This window comes from Podarcis raffonei, chromosome 9, assembly GCF_027172205.1.
Source record: "Podarcis raffonei isolate rPodRaf1 chromosome 9, rPodRaf1.pri, whole genome shotgun sequence".
NCBI lineage: Eukaryota > Metazoa > Chordata > Lepidosauria > Squamata > Lacertidae > Podarcis > Podarcis raffonei.
In genome coordinates, this window is record NC_070610.1 from 5,091,752 (window position 1) to 5,109,026 (window position 17,275).

Here is a 17,275-nt window from a genome sequence, read left to right on the forward strand (position 1 = left end):
TACCTGCCAATCTGGGATAACATTTGTTGCATCATAAAGTAGACTGTATTGCATGAAGACTTAGCATTTTTTCGTCTTTAAGGTGTCTGGTGCCACAAGAGTAGATACTAGAAATTGAAAAATAAAAGCAGTCAGTTCCATGCATTCGTTGTGCCTTATTTGTCAGCTTTTCAGATATCTTCATGATTCTATTAGTTTGTATTTGTATAGAATATTATGAAGGACAGTTGAGTTGTAAAGTATTAGCCTTGATCTTCCTCTTGCAGTGGAGTCAAGGGCTGCTTGCTTTGGGATAGCTTTGTGCTACAGCTTTGATAGCAGTCTGCTAATTTAAGAAGTAGGCATAATTTTTGAGGATATCTTTAGCCATACACTAATTTCACAGAATTTCTAGACGCCTTCCACATGCTAGGAGAGTGTCAATTAGAGCATTCAGCAAAGTGAAGTGGACCTCTGTCAGCCACCAGCTACAAGATGGCTTGTTTCTTCTCCAGACACAGAAATGCCCTCGACAGCCTTCTCGGTATGCTTTTCAAACTTTCCTCCTGTTCTGCATGCTAAAACGAGGCACACAAATAAGGTCCCTGGTGGCCCTCAAGTAGCCTTGGCAACTCTGAACGCCCAAAATTCTGTACCACACACAGAATAGAATCTTTTTCACAGAGCAGATCTGCTGTCCTAAGGCTCTCTATAGCAACCCAATCCTCAATGGTTGCAACTGACAGCCTGGAGATTGAGAAGTTCCTCAGGTTTCGGCAGCCAGAGGAAGTCCCATGCACCATTCAGGTGGCCAAATAACCCTAGAATTTGCCAGTCTACCTAGGTGGCATTCCTGAGATAGTGTGAGAAGAATCAGCAACTGAACACCACAGGACTTACACAGCTTCTCTCATTCCTACAAGATGGACTCTGCATAGATCTTCAGCCTAATACCCTCTGCAGAATCCTCAGGGCTTTCTAAATGTTCCGGCAAACCTAGCAGCTCTGGCATCCTCCATTTTTATAGGGAGCAACTTTCCTTAGTCCACCTGTCCAGCAAAGATCTGGGATCTCAACAAAGTGCTTCTAGCACTCCAGAAACCACAGTTGAATCACTGAAGCGTTCCGTATTGTGTCTCTGAAAGTGGTATTTTGGCTCTGATTGTTATGACACAGGGTACTGAGCTCTGACATACTTCAGTTGGCTAAACATCTCCACGCTTCACAAAGAAAAGTGTGGTGGGCTCCTATCGGAGAGATGTTGTTTGCAGATGACTCAGTCTTGACAGTGCACTCTGAGGAAACGCTACTCGTCAACCATTTTGTCCGTTTGGTCTTGTCATCAGCCTGACAAAGACCAACATTTTTGCTCAGGAGGCAACAAGCACTCCACATGTCAGCATTGGTAACCAAACGCCTAAGGTGGTAGACAATTTTGTCTACCTGGGCTCCACCATAACCAGTAACCTTTCCATCAACACTGAGCTGGACAAACATATTGGTAAGGCAGCTATGACAATGGCTTGCCTCTCCAAAAGGGTATGGAGAATGTGATGCTAATGACCAATGCCAAGACGGTCTGCCAGGCTTGTGTGTTGAGCTTTATGGGCAACATGCAGTGGGTCGGGAAGATTTGGACATCACATGGCAGGACAGAGTCTCAAACAAAGAGGTGTTCTCCTAAGGCCACATTCACAACCTGTTTGCACTTCTGTCTCAGTGACGTCTGGACTGACTTGGTCATCTCCACAGAATGGAAGATGGCAGCAATCCATAAGAACGTGCTCTATTGGAATCTGACTTCAGGCACTAGACCTGTTACAAAGTTGTCCCCAAATGTGACATGAAGGCTGGCAACCTTAACCCCGCTGTGTGGGAATCCCTTGCAGGCAATGTCATTGCCTAGAGGCAGACAGGTAGTCTATCCACAGCAGTGACGGCTGGGAGGAGAGCAGAGAGAAGAAACATCATGCTGCACCTATAGCAACGAAACCAGAGACATGACTTTCCTGTATCAGTCTCTGATACAGCCACAGCAGGCACTGTAACTCTCCAGTGGTTCACCCCCGGAGGTGCATTCTTCCATTGCCTCCCAAGAAAAATGGATGCCAGCAATTAGAAAAACTTAATTTTATTTATGCCTTGATAATTTTATTACGTTTACAGTTTTTTACAGTTTTAAAAAGTTGTTTGTATTACAACTTTTTTGTTCTTTTATGTAAAATGCTTATAGTTGGGTTAAAAACAGCAACCAAGTCTTGCTAAATATGGACCAGCATCCTGTTCTCACAGTGGCTGACCAGATGCCTTTGGGAAGGTGGCATGTAGGACCAAGAGCAAAGCATTTTCCCCTGCTAGGGTTTCCAGCAACTTATATTCAGAATCATACAACCTCTAACCATGGAGGCAGAGTGTAACTAACCATCATGTCTCGTGGCCATTAATAAAAGCCATCCAAGTTGCTGGCCATTGCTACCTCCTGCTGGGGCATGTTCCATAGTTTCAACTATGCACTGCGTGAAGAAGTACTTTCGTTTCTGGGTCCCCAAATCCTCCAACATTGTTTCATTGGATGTTCTTGAGTTCTAGTGTTACGAGAGAGGGAGAAAAACGTCTCTAGCCACTTGCTCCATGCCACATGTAATTTCATACCCTACTATCATGTCACCTCTTGCTTGTTTTCTCTCTAAGCTGACGACACTCCCCGCCTTTCCTCATATGCAATTTGCTTCACCCTCTTGATCATTTTGGCTGCCCTTTTCTGAACCCTTTCCACCTCTACAATATCCCTTTTGAGGTGACCAGAACTGTACACAGTATTCCAAATTCTGTCACGCCATAGGTTTATATAACTGCTTTATGATATTGATGGATTTGTTTTTAGTTCCTTTTCTAATGATCCATAGCATGGAATTCTCCTTTTTCACAGCTCCTTCACACTGGGTCAACGTCTTCCTCAAGCTCTCCCCTACAACCCCAGGGTCTCGTTCCTGGTCAGTCACTGCCAGTTCAGTCCCCATGAGGATATATGTGGAATTTTCTGGCATTACTTTGCATCTTTTTACATTGAATTACATTGTCCTGGCTCTTCTCCTCAGACTTGGCCATTGACTTTTTAGAGTTTTTAAAGGTTCATTGATGAAGTCAGTACAGTGTCCCAACATTGGTCTACAGCTTACAAGTACTTCAATATATGACCGGGCTGAGCTAAGACATTGGAATTGGTTTTATCCCAAGATGAACTGGCCAGTTTCCAGTGCTTCATTGATAGTAGTATTGATCAATATAGTTAACTGCCTTTTCTAGCCTACCTTTCCCCCCCCCCCATTGATATTTTTATTAAAGTTTTCTTGGTTTACAAAGGTATGTGCAATGTCTCTTTTCTAGCCTACTTAAAAAGTAACTTTTCATATGTGAAGTCCACAGAAAAAGAATAGCAGTACATAGTAAGAAATTTGTTTAAAAGGATGAAACTGAATATGAATTTCCGAGCACAATTCAGTGTTGGTGCTGACGTTTAAAGCCCTAAACGGCCTCGGTGCTGTATACCTGAAGGAGCGTCTCCACCCCCATCGTTCAGCCCAGGCACTGAGATCCAGCGCTGAGGGCCTTCTGGCGGTTCCCTCATTGCGAGAAGTGAGGTTACAGGGAACCAGACAGAGGGCCTTCTTGGTAGTGGCACCCACCCTGTGGAACACCCTCCCTTCAGATGTGAAGGAAATAAGCAGCTATCCTATCTTTAAAAGACATCTGAAGGCAGCCCTGTTTAGGGAAGTTTTTAATATTTAATGCTGTATTGTTTTTAACACTCTATTGGGAGCTGCCCAGAGTGGCTGGGGAAACTCAGCCAGATGTGCGGGGTATAAATAATAAATTAATATTATTATTATTTAAAACACAATTGTATGTAATCATAATTAATAAAAATCAAGGTTGGGTTAGTTATTAGTATTGTAGAATAGGGTTACATCTGTTGAGTGACAAAGTGTAACCTCAAATATTGAAATAAAATAAAATATTAAAAGTGACAAAAATATAGTTGACTGCCATAGGAAGTGTCTCAGAATTAGAGCATCCTCTGATATCTGACTCCTTTCACAGTTTATTTATTTTCCCTCTCCTGCTCATCCCCCTTTTTTACTGCTGGAATCTAAGCTCAGGGAACAGACATCGGAGTTCTCTACCGGTCAACAAGAGCATCCTCTAGTATCTTCCAACAAGGTTTGGACACTCAGGGATATGGGCCAGAAATGAGCCTTTGAAATCTGATCAGAAGAGTCTGAAATTCTCTAACGCATCTGATATATGCCCTTCATGGAGTATTAGGTGCTGACAAGATGTATCTGCCATCTTTCCTGGGGGAACTGAGTATCTTGTTTCTTTCTGGGAATGATTTCCTTCTGTGCGGGGTGCTAATATAGTCTTCAGTGGCTGAGACTGACATATTTTCCCACATGATTTGGTGAGCATGGCTCTTTCTGTAAGTTTAAAAGTACCTGAAAGAGTGAAAGAACAATATAGCCAGGCTTTTGTGTTATTTGAGTCCACGTCCTGGAAGAAGTGCCCTCCTTTGCAGGACTATGGGTTCTGTTCCCCACAGAGCAAGAATAAAGAAGAATGAGGGACTGCTCTTCTGAATAAAGATACCTGTGGTCACTGACGTTAAATGTTTTTGTGCCTCCAGTGCAAATTATGACAATGATGTAATTCTATAGCACACATTTAAAATGTGGCTGTGGACCTTGTCAAGATTTTTCACCCAGTGGAAGTGTAAAAGGGAATTTCTGGTCAGTATTGCACAAGAGGAAGGCCTTCCCTGAAGGCCTGTCCCCACTTTTGAATGTTCTGGAAAAGGTTAATTTGGACTTGTAGTAGCTAAACCTTTTAACAGTTTGGTTCCCACTCCTTCCCAAGGGGTGCTTTTAAATATTGTGTAGTGATGCTATATTTTGTTGTGCTGCTTAAGAGTGGATATAGTGTGGCAGAAACACTGATGTTTGTGTGATGCTATCCCTGAAATGCCTGTTTTCATGTAATGGGTTAAATGAGTATTATTATTGTTACCATTATTAATTTGTTATGTGTGTAGGCAGTCTTTCACCTGAAAACTCTTCACAAGTTTGGAACTCATTAATCTCGCTCTATTGCGGAATGTAGTCATGATGCAATAACCATGTGATAAAATGGATATTCTTACTTTCTCTAAATGAAAATCTTTTCAGTCTTGTTTTTTAAATCAGATTTTGAATAATTTCTTCCATTGTTTTAGCCCTCAGACATTGTTAGTGCACTGTATATTATTTCATGAAAAACATTTATTTTCTTCCAAACAGGGAGAATTGGTGACAGCATCAAAGGCAATAATTGAGAAGGAGTACCAACCACGAGTAATCGTAAGCACAACAGGACCAAACCCCTTCAACAAGTTCACAGACCAAGAGCTAGAAGAGTATCGCAGAGAAGTAGAAAGGAAACAGAGGCAGTCAGGTTTGTGTCTACCTAACTCTAACTTGCCTTACCATGGTGTCAATATACTTCGGATATGTAGTTAAATGTGCCAGGCTTCCCTTATAAGTTTCCTTTGTGTTGATTCCCATCATACCTTGGTGGTTATACTGTGACATTTGCCCAACCTGCACAATGTACCAAGCAGTTACAGGAACTGGCAGAAACATTCTGTATTGCTGCTGTGCTTCTTACTTGAGACAAAGGAGGAGTGTTAACGGTAGGCTTCTTGTTGGCTAGGGCAAGCCACACATTATCTTGCAGACAACTTCAGTGATAAGAAACAAGCAATGTTAAACTACACACTCATTTATTGCTGCTACTGTAGTTCATTTTTTCTGCTGGAAGCACAGAGTTTGGAGACTTAGTTGCTCTTTCATGTTGAAGTTGAAATGGTTTTAGTATGGATTTCCTTTACTTGATGATATTGCTGAGCTCGAAAAGCAAAAAATAATAGAACTTTGATCTTAAAACATAATCAAATTCCATTGCAATTCTGTTATTTCATTTATGAATTGCTTCTTACAAAGCAGGGGGTTGTTACCTCCAGCCAATCTGGGCCATTCCAGTTTGTCTCATCCCAAATCACACCCACCTGACAATCAATGAAGTCACTTAGTGATGTTGCTGGGAGCAGAGTTCAGTCTGCTGGGTATTGCTTCATCAGCACATCAGCATGTTCCCTGCAGGGACTGTGCTGGCAGAGGAGACTCCTACAGAGAACAGGATTGAACTCCACGCTCATCAGCTGGTGAGTGGAGGCTTTAATCTTGCCATGTGGAATCTGTGGTGAATGCACTGGTGAAGCAAACCCCTGCAGAGGGCAGAATTGAATTATCCACGAAGCTGATGAATGGAGTGGGGAAGCAGGCTTCCTCACCCCACCATGTGGGTTAATTCTGACAGCTGAATGGCCTTGAGCAGCTGTCAAAACTGGCCCATGGGTTGGAAGTTAGAAAGAAATCTGGCATTCAGGGCCAAAAATTCCCCACCCCTGCTATAAAGCATCTCAAAGCTAGTTCCCAATACAATAAAACATATACAAAAAGCTATTTGAAACCACAAAGAAGCAACAAGGGTGGGAGGGAGAAGATCCTGCTGAGCCCAGTACTGCCCATTGTTCTATGTTGTCAGTAACTCTAGACATACTCACACATTGCACTGAATACAGATACAAGCAATCTCAATGCATGTACAGATGTTTGTGTAAGAGTGTACATTTGTTGATTTGTGAAGCTCAGCTATTGTGTACACAGGTATAAAATAGTACACTTACTGGATATAACATGCCTTGTGAACATAACATCCCTTGTGAAAAATGTTTTTCAGACAAAGTGGATGTAATTTAGAAACTTCAAGTAGTAAAGCATAATAGTTTGGTATATGTTAAAAATCATAAGACTTAACATTATTGGGACATCCAGAAATTTTGAACAAGGTGACCCAGCAATTGAAGACTCTGTTATTGTTGTGTGTTTAATGCATGAGATACTTCAGCTTAAACTGATTGTCTTTATAATGGTTACTGATTACATTTTTATCCAGGCCTTCTTGGAGCCCAGGGTGGCACATATGTTCTCTCTTTGCCTACTTTATTTTCAGTGCAACTTTGTGAAGTAGATTAGGCTGAGAAAGAGAGACTGAGCCCATGGCCAGTCACTCATTTTCGCGGCTGCGTAGGGATCAGTCTCCCAAGCATGAAATGCTTGCCACTACACAACAGTCGTTCCCTTCCTTGCATTTGAGCTTTGAACAAAAATTGCCTCTCCTTTAGGATGATTTTTTTCTTTTGCATTACTATAAGGGACACAGGTGGCGTTGTGGTCTAAACCACAGAGCCTAGGGCTTGCCGATCAGAAGGTCGGCGGTTCGAATCCCCGCGACGGGGTGAGCTCCTGTTGCTCAGTCCCAGCTCCTGCCAACCTAGCAGTTCGAAAACACGTCAGAGTGCAAATAGATATATAGGTACCGCTCTGGCGGAAAGGTAAACAGCGTTTCCATGTGCTGCTCTGGTTCGCCAAAAGCGGCTTAGTCATGCTGGCCACATGACTTGGACAAACGTCGGCTCCCTCGGCCAGTAAAGTGAGATGAGCGCCGCAACTCCAGAGTCGTCTGCGACTGGACCTAACGGTTGGGGGTACCTTTACCTTTAAGAAACAATGGGATTCAGTTTGCAGGGTGGTTGAGGGTGAGAAAATGAACATATTTGCATTGCCAAGGCAACTGTAACCCCAGGCTGATTGTTCTTAGTTGACTAGTTGGGTAGAAAGAGGATGGAGAATTGCACGTCATTACATAGCTTTTCAGCAGCAGCTACACACAGTTGAACTAATGGTGACAAAAATCTTACAGCTCAATGTGGCAGGCAATGAAGCTGCCAACTGGGCGAGACCAGTCCAGTTTGTGAATATCTTCGCTTTAGTTTATGGTTGGCCATGTTCCTTATTTGCTTCCTGCTAGAGAGGCTTCCGCTGAACAGAGTTCCTTGCAATGGTCATTTATGGTTTTTTTCTGTGATCTATAGTAGCTGGACTAATCTGGAATCCTTAACAGTTTGTGTTTATAATTTGTATAATGTTCCATTCATTGCCTCCTGTGAATTTCAGATGTCATCAGCCACAGTAAATTCTAAAATGAAACCTCAAACTTCCCTATTTTAACATAGGGCACAATTAGTAGCACATTTTTGCTCAGTTGCACTCGTGTTTTCATTTACATTAGAAACAGCTTCTGAACAGAGTTCTTCATTAAAAGTTAAGATCCTTTATGCACAGTTATGTGAATTGTGAGAGTGATCTGTTTAACCTTGTCTGTACTTTTGTAGAAGATTCAGACGATGCCAGGCAGCCGAGGGAGAGGAGCTCTTTGGAGCACCCTGCTGCTTGCACTCCTCCCAGCACTCCAGTGAAACTGGAGGAAGGTATGTCCCCTGGAGCTAAGAGTTTGTGTAGCTGCACCTCTGTGTTCATGTTTCAGTTGATATCAGAGAAAAATGTGTTCATCTATTTTATTCTGTAGAGCAACATATAGCTAAATGTGCTAGTGGTTGTGTTCGCAATAATAAAGAAATGTGCACTTGAGAACACAAGGACTGTCTGATTGGGCAAGACCACGCTCTGTCTCATGTGACATGGAAAGTGATGGCCATCTCCTTTTGTTAGCTCCTGATTAAGTGACATACCGTCTAATAGAGTTATCAATAGTTTTCTTTCATGAATTGCTTTATTCTTTTTAAAAGCCATCTTAGCTAGTTAGCAATATCAACTTTTAATTTGTGGATTATTTACACATTTTGTCCTTTATCTGCTGCCAGTAGTGCCATTGAGTGATCCTGAGTTCTTGTGTTGTGAAGGAGGGAGGTTTTTCTTTCTATCTGCACTCTACACAACTTTGTAAACCTCTGTCCTGTTTCTTTTAAGTTTTTTTCAACTGAAAAGCCACTAGTGCTTTAAGCTTTCTTCATAGGGAAGATGTTCCAGCACTGGATCTCTTCGGTTGCACTCTTATGCAACTTTCTCATCTCTTTGGCACTTTCTTCAAGTGGTGGTCTCCCAAAACTGTACGCAGTATTTCCAAATTCTCTATTCCATAATGGCAATAGAAACTTCCTGTGGATCATTTCCAGCTTCAAGTGTAACTTTTTCATTGCTTGTGGGATCAGGAAGAGTCAACTTGAGAGCCCCCTTTAATATCCTGTTCCCAGTTAACTTGGGAGTAACTGTTGTTTGTTAGATTTACTTCCAAGTAAATTGGCACAGGATCATGCTGTTAAAAAACTTAACATAGCTAAATATTGTGAAAAGGGAGACTGAATTGAAAATCACAAAATAGCTTTTTGGATGGTCAAATTAACAAAGTCACATGAATAGAATTTAAAATTTGCTGAAATTTAAATGATGCTAGAGAATTTTGAAATTATTTCTTTGCACTGAGGGTTCCCAGAGTGTCCTTTCAGCAGTACTGAAAGATTCTTGATCATTAATAGCCAGCCACTCGGCCATTATCTCTCTCCTCTCCAGTTCTCCTCTTCATTGAAACTTTCATTGGCAGAAATAGTTGTCAGCAGTTGATCTTGAACCTTTTGTTTTAGGATTTGACCTCACAGCTGGCTACTAGGAAATATCTATGCTACCAAATAGTAGCTGCCTACCAAACCAGGCACAAGTTGTAGAATGCCATCCATCAGGATATTAGTGAAGCTAATGTCCCAGTGTGCACCAGTGAGCAGGATCACTGTGCTCAGCAACTCTTAAGTCCCCCTGAGCAGTAGTGGGCGCCACTGCTTTGCTGATCTGGCTTCCCAACACTGCTCATCACTGCCAGTTATCAAGAGGGGGAGGGGCAAGTGGCAGGAAGCGCAGTGCAAGTGCAGTGGCAGAACCACTCAAACGCTGCTGCACCAAGCTCCCCACAGCTGTGCCTCCCTTCGTCTCGGTAACTGGCAATGCCACACCAACCACTGCTGCACCTGAGCCCCACTTACCAACAAAAGGAGATTTCACTTCCAGAGAGACGCAGGTCTTGGATATATGGACTCCTGTCTAGAGCTGTTTCCGTTGTTGAAATGCAAGGGGAAATCTTCTTCTCCAAATGGGTTTTTGGATCATGCAAATTTTTTTTAGCAAATTCTGCTTGGTGGTTGCACATTTCTTAAGCATTATTGTAATTGGATTACACCTCTACTCATGGGTTTCAAAGTTAAAAGATTTGATTTCTTTAAGGTCTCTGCTTAATGAGAGCAAGACCAGACCTATTGTTGCAGTGAATTGGTAAAAATAAGTTGAGTACTCAAACCAGGTGTAATCTAAGATGTGTTCAGTGTTTCCCTTTTACCCTGGATTTTATCACTTGTCTGTTACAAAGTTGTCTCTTCACACCACCTCATTCTGTATTTTATAAGAATGGTAATGACCATTCTTTTAATATAACACAATGGCTGTGATGGATGTATAGATTCTCTACTTGTGCTTTTTTCTTCTTGTGGCTGCGTTACAAACAGGAGGTGGATATGCTAAAGAGTACCTGTTGCCATAGTAAGTATTCATCCCATCCCTGTTCCTGCTGCTTTATCCTGACTTCTCTGTGCTGTGCTTCATTCTCTTGCATATTTTGTGGTGTTTCCTCCCTATGTTGGTTTGGTCAGCCTTTACATAGTTTGAAGTCTGCTTAACTATTTCAGTTGCTTTACCAGAACAAAGAGATCAGAGGTACATTAAGAAAAATACAGTCTGTATTAGACTTGAGTGTGACTTGGTAGCCATATGTATAAAACACTCCAAGAAGATGTTCACATACTGATTTTGACTCCAAACCATTGATTTATCCTGTAAAGCAGAGAATAAGGTAGTGTTGCATTGCTCCTTATATCAATGACAACAAACTAAAATTACCTTAAGAGATAAAAGGATGTTTCAAAGAGGCTCATCTCTTCATGATTGTGTCGGTTTTCCTAAGTGGTGTTAGTGGCGCGTTGCCTGTTGTGAGAAGGGAGCCTGAGCCCCTCTCTTCAAGCTGAGGAGCACAAAGAAGAGAAGAGGGTAGACAGTGCAAATCTGGTAGCCTGTATTTCTCTTAAAATGCCTCCATAACATACATTTTTGTGGGACGGGAAAGTCCCCTCTCCTCCTCATGTCAAACTGGACTATAATCATATGTTAGAGAGTGGCTTTATAGTGCCATTTTCAGCACATGGTTGTACCGGTTGCATTGTTTTATATAGCATTTACTGTGCTTCTTCATGGGCATTCAGTAAGCTTTACATTTTCAATTTATTTTTGACTCTGAAATTCATTCAAGTAAAATCTAACTGTAAGTCCCATTGGAAAGGTGCATTTAATTTGCTGAGCTGAATAAATGTTAAAAGTTTTTGTTGTTGTTCCTTAAAGCCATATCCATACATTTCTTTGCCATGTTTGCACGTAACAAAAGGCCAGACTTACCAATTTAGCATGAATGGGCAGTGTGCTGGCACGTGCTGCCTGATTGCTCCCACTTCACTCCTCTCCTGGCGTATGAGGGGTTAAACTGGGAAGACCTACCTTTCTGTTGCATCTGAACCAGAAATTGGGATTGTGGTTCCCTAACAAGCCATAATCAGCAAGCCAGCCACAAATCATGGCTTAATGTAGACTAGAGATTGTGGTTTGTTACAGAAAAACAAACCATGTTCTCTGGTTACAATGGAAAGGGAAACCAAGAAAGTTTGAGGAAGAGCCATAACTCTATTATGGCATCTGCCTGCATGGAGAAGGTCGCAGCTTCAGTTCCCAGCATCTCTATGTAGGGCTGTCTGAAACTCTTGAGAGCCGCTGCCACTCACCAACCTTTGCCAGTCTGGTTCCCTTCAGATGTTTTTGGACTACAGTTTGGATTACAAACCCCCACCAGCACAGCAGTATGTTGCCAGGGCTGATAGGAGCATGACCATACTGGCTGGGGCTGATGGGAATTGTAGTCCAAAACTTCTGAAGGGTGCCCGCTTGGTGAAGTCAGGTGTAAACATTGCTGAGCTAGTGGGACTGTTGGTCTGACTCCATTTTCATCTGACTTCCTTCCATGTGAAGGCAGCAATTAATTGCTGTAACAGCAGCAATGAAAACAGAAGGATATTTGAACTACATTTAAAGAGCTATATTTAAATAAAAAAAATTAATTGCAGCTTTTAACTTTCCAAATAGCTTTTTCATTTCCCCCTGCTTTTAAATTATCCTAACCCATTTTAAAACTTCTAATGTTTTGGTTTGCTGAGTTTGAAGTGGTTATCATCACTAAGCTAACAAATCCCAGGTTTTTCCTGTTCCAAGCTTCAAATAAAGATGAAACGGAGAACTGTTAAATACAAATACAAAGAAGGTGAATGCAATATTAAATTAACCTTAAAAGAATACAAACCACAGCATTGTATTTTCGGTGCAGTACTAGAAATGAACCAGGTACCTAAAGTCACTGCAATTCAAATTGGGCCAAGAACCATGGCCATAAACCTCCAGTGCCTCAGAAATAAAGTGATATGTTTGCTGTTGCAACTTTGCTGTGGTTTGTGCTTCCCTGTGTTTATGTGAGGCGAGCATGTGCAGTGGATCCGAACATCCTTAGTAATTCAAGGAGCTAGCTAAGATTTGATCTACCGTATTTTTCGCACCATAGGACGCACTTTTTCCCTCCTAAAAAGCAAGGGAAAATGTGTGTGCGTCCTATGGAGCGAATGCAGGCTTTCGCTGAAGCCTGGAGAGTGAGAGGGGTCGGTGCGCACCGACCCCTCTCGCTCTCCAGGCTTCAGGAAGCTATCCGCTAGCCATGGGAGACCCAGCTCTCCCACGGCTAGCGGAGCGCTGCATTAATCCCGAAGCTTGGGGCGTGCGGAGCTCAGCGCGCCCCAAGCTTCTGGGTGCCGGCAAGGTCTCCGCTAGCCGTCTAGACCTTGCCGGCACCCAGAAGCTTGGGGCGCGCTGAGCTCCGCAGCCCCAAGCTTCGGGATTAGCGCTCCGCTAGCTGTGTCTAGGCTGCGGATAGCAGCCTGCTTCCTGGAGCGTCGGGCGCCCTGAAAGCAGAGCGCCCGGCGCTTCGGGAACACATCCGCAGCATGGGGACCCTTGCAGGAGTTCCCCACAGGGCTCCCCACGCTGCAGATAGCAGCCGTGCTTCCCGGAGCGTCGGGCGCCCTGAAAGCAGAGCGCCCGGCGCTTCGGGAACACATCCGCAGCGTGGGGAGCCTTGCAGGAGTTCCCCGCAGGGCTCCCCATGCTGCGGATAGCAGCCTGCCGCCCGGCGGGTGGGGCGCCCTGAAGCAGAGCGCCCCTCGCGCCAGGCAGACATCTGCTGCGTGGGGAGCCCTGCAGGAGTTCCCCGCAGGGCTCCCCACGCTGCGGATAGCAGCCTGCTGCCTGGCGGGTGGGGCCCGCTGAAGCAGAGCGCTCCGCGCGCCAGGCAGTCATCAGCCAGCCCCACAAGCTCGGGGGACAGCAGGGAGGCGCAGCGCCACTATCCCGCTGTTCCTCGACCTGGTTCAGTTTCCCTGACCTGCTTTTGGGGGGGAAATAAAGGGAAAAAATTTTCCTTTATTTCCCCCCCAAAAAACTAGGTGCGCCCTATGGTCCGGTGCGTCCAATCGTGCGAAAAATACGGTACATAAGATCATCTCCTGTTGTTTATGTCCAGGATGCTCTTCACAGTGTTTTCTCACTTCCTATAAGGCCAGAGATAGAGGCACCTTCCTAATGATGATTAAATTTTTGGACTGTGTCTAAAAATCAGATAAGAGATGGCAAAGTACAACATGCTTTTCCATCCTGAAAGCCAATTCATGCATTATGCCAAAGTGGGGGGAACAGAAGGTGAATTGCCCATATACGTCCGTGTTTCCTTTCTTCTATTGCATTGCAGTGCGAGAGGGGAAACAGAAGCAGGGGTAGTTCATGCCTCTGCTTTCCCTGTCTCTGTGTAATATTTGAACAAACGGAGAATCAGGTTGCAAAGAATGCAGAATTTAAGATTCCAAGTCACACAAAACTCTGGCCCACTTGAAGATACAGGTGAGATATCTTTTGAGGATAAGGGAGCAATAGTTAGCATTGCTGAGCTTTGTATAAAAGCTCCTTCATCTGCAGAGAGTGTGGCTTCATTTTTCATACTGAATGCCTTCATGTAAGCCGGTCTTTTGGGCCACTGTGAGAGGCTAACATAAAACCTCATTAAGTCATCAGTGCTACTCCGTCTGAATACTGAGTCCAATTATTATTTTGCAAAATAAGGAGAAACAAGCATATGCATCTTCCATTTATGCTCGGTCCCTGCTCCTGCCAACCTAACAGTTCAAAAGCACGTCAAAGTGCAAGTAGATAAATAGGTACCACTCTGGCGGGAAGGTAAACAGCGTTTCCGTGTGCTGCTCTGGTTTGCTAGAAGTGGCTTAGTCATGCTGGCCACATGACCCGGAAGATGTATGCCGGCTCCCTCAGCCAATAAAGCGAGATGAGCGCCGCAGCCCCAGAGTTGTCCGTGACTGGACCTAATGGTCAGGGGTCCCTTTACCCTGTGTGCTTATAGAAAAGAGTGAATATTTCATAAATAAATGTAAGAAGTCAGCAGAATTTTTAGTATGTGAACTTCTGACACTTTGGTTTTTGACTCTAAAGCATTGTGGAGAAGACAGAATTCGAATAAATATTTCAGTTTCATCTCTCTGCCCAAAGGCCATTTACAAAACACCTGGCTCTGCGTGTAGGTTTTCCACAGTTAATTTCTGTTAGCCCTCATTTCAGCAACAGGCACACATTAACAGATGTTTCCTGTTGCTTGCTCCACTAGAGAGGCAACCTAACCAGACTTGCACCGATGACAGTGATGCTGCAACTTTCAAGCAAAGCCTCCCAGATCTCACCCCTGATGAGCCTTCAGAGCACCTTGGCTTCCCAACCTTTGGAAAAGAGGATGATAAAAGTGACAAAGATCTCGCCCAAAGCCAGACTGAGTTACCTCCTGAAAATCCAGAACCCCAATCTCAGCCGGGTGAAGAGGCAGCGACCCCACTGGCTGAGGAGGGGGCAGCAGCCGAAGCCGGCGGTGATGAGTCTCCTGGGAAGTCTCCGTCCAAGAAGAAGAAGAAGTTCCGTACACCTTCCTTCCTGAAGAAAAACAAAAAGAAGACTGACTCCTAAATACCTTCAAATATACTGTCATGGTTAGAGTCTAAGTTTATTAACCACTAGAATGTATCAGTTCTTACTGAGTGTTTTCTTTTGTCTTTAGTAACAAGCAGACCAAGCAACACCCTCAAGCTATAGCTTGATTGCTTAAGATTATAATGGAAAATTAATGAGCAGAAGGTGCTAATCCTGCATATTCAACAGCAGCTAACCAGGGTTTATCCCTAGTACGCAAACAAAGCTAAATGACTTCCATGGAACCCCATGTGTCACCTTGAGAGTCCATGCTGATTTATATATGCAGTCAATGGATTTTCGCAAGGTCTTGCTCCACGGGGTGTTGCTGTCTGCTCACTCTAACATTTGTTCTTGTCCCAGAGCCTACTGTTGTTACCAAGTGGCTTCTTAAATACTGACAACTTGGATATGATTGCAGTTATATTTTGAGAGGTTGTATTATGGAACCGAGCACCTGCTTTCGCACTGTGTAATTAGAAATAACGTTACACTGAGGCTTTGAAGAAAGCTGTCTTTTCCCTTCCCTTATTCTGTATTGTAGCATAGCTGAAATTTAAATCTATTTGTTATGTGTAAGAAGAATGAAGTGATTTGTGGTGTTTCCTGCTGATCCCTCTGCCTGCGTTCTAATAAACTGACAGAACAACCAGTTATTTTACTAATTTCTTTCCTACCAAAAGTTTATACCCAACCTCACCTGATAATTCGGAAGTTAATTTCAAGCCTTTGAAAATAAAATTTCCTAGTAGCAGGCACATACCTACTGCCTTTATTAAGTCAGATCATGACCTCACTCAATTGCTCCAATATGTTGCGCCGCTTGCGGATGCAACAGGAGCTGTACTACAGCATGAGCTGCCCCAGTCATTTCCAAGGCCATGTGGCTCATTTCCGAGAACCCTTGGAAGGTTTGTCATAATCTGGCACTGACTTGGCACAGCTTGCTAATCTCTTCTGCTTCTCTGGATTCACTGATTTAAGCTACAGTGCAGAGACTAAACTTTTGAGTTGTGCAAGGCAATGTTTCAGAAACAATTGGTATTTCTTCTAAACCTGTAAAGTTGACTGAGTTCTGGTTATAACAAAAGAAAAGACTCACTGTTTAAGGTCAGTTGGGAACGAAGATGCTGATTTTTATTGATTAACTTCGGTAATGAATAATGCACCACTGGGGGGGGCAGATTGTGTAGGTTTTTAATTGAAGTTTGGTGAAATAGCTAGTATTGAATGCCTTACAATTCGTGCTTTAAAAAAGCACAGAAGATTAGAAAGAATTCAGTGACTGGTGCAGCTTTATTCTAAACATTATGCCTATGTTAGGTTCCAAATAGATACCTTGGAAACCAGTTTGAAACAAATCACTTTAAAATGGTAAAATAAATAACACCCGTGCAGAAGGGTTACAGGGAGATTGGGGGAGGGTTGGTGGTACTAAAACCATCACTAATGGAAAAGCAGAAGTGCTGATAACAGAGAGAGAGAAAGGAATTTTTCATATGGACTGCATGGCACTAATGGCTTTGAGCTTGTTTCCTAACTGTGTGTCCTGTGAACACTAAAAGCTTAACCGTGTCTCATTGCCAGGATTGAAATTGCATTACAAAAGCCATTGCTTTAGTGTTTCTGTTATAAAATGTAGGGACTCTAATCTTTGACCACATATGCAATGATTTTTAAGTTCCAGTTTTGTAGTTCTCAATTCTTTCTATTACATAATGAAATCTAGTTGTGTATTGTATGAGAACACACTTCAGTGGGACAGGGAGGGAAAGGGAAGAGTCCTGTATTTTTTCTTCTTCTTTTGTTGTTTAATTCAATTCTACACAAATAAAATTCTTTAAAGGAGTTGTGTGTCCTTGTGCCTTGTTTCTGAGATCCAGGTATTCTTGAGCTCATGTTGCTGCAAGACTCACAGCACATTTATGGAAAAGTAAACATAGAGGGACGCGGGTGGCGCTGTGGGTAAAAGCCTCAGCGCCTAGGGCTTGCTGATCGAAAGGTCGGCGGTTCGAATCCCCATGGCGGGGTGCGCTCCCGCTGCTCGGTCCCAGCGCCTGCCAACCTAGCAGTTCGAAAGCACCCCCAGGTGCAAGTAGATAAATAGGGACCGCTTACTGGCGGGAAGGTAA

The 17,275-nt window shown here is 43.3% G+C and overlaps 1 protein-coding gene across 8 annotated transcripts in view; it reads left to right on the plus strand.

Annotated features, from left to right (window-relative positions):
- The window catches only part of ADD1 (adducin 1), a 48,903-nt gene extending 31,912 nt beyond the window's left edge, over positions 1 to 16,991 (plus strand). For 4 of the 8 annotated variants that reach the window (XM_053402795.1, XM_053402798.1, XM_053402797.1 and 1 more), the window contains 3 exons: positions 5,313 to 5,466; positions 8,309 to 8,404; positions 14,791 to 16,991. In XM_053402795.1, coding sequence (XP_053258770.1) covers positions 5,313 to 5,466; positions 8,309 to 8,404; positions 14,791 to 15,140 — 600 coding nt within the window. In that variant the 3' untranslated portion in view covers positions 15,141 to 16,991. Of the gene's footprint in view, positions 1 to 5,312; positions 5,467 to 8,308; positions 8,405 to 10,483; positions 10,519 to 14,790 lie in introns of those variants that run through there. The other 4 variants (XM_053402801.1, XM_053402800.1, XM_053402802.1 and 1 more) reach the window with 2 other exon arrangements.
- Positions 16,992 to 17,275: the final 284 nt, after the last annotated feature.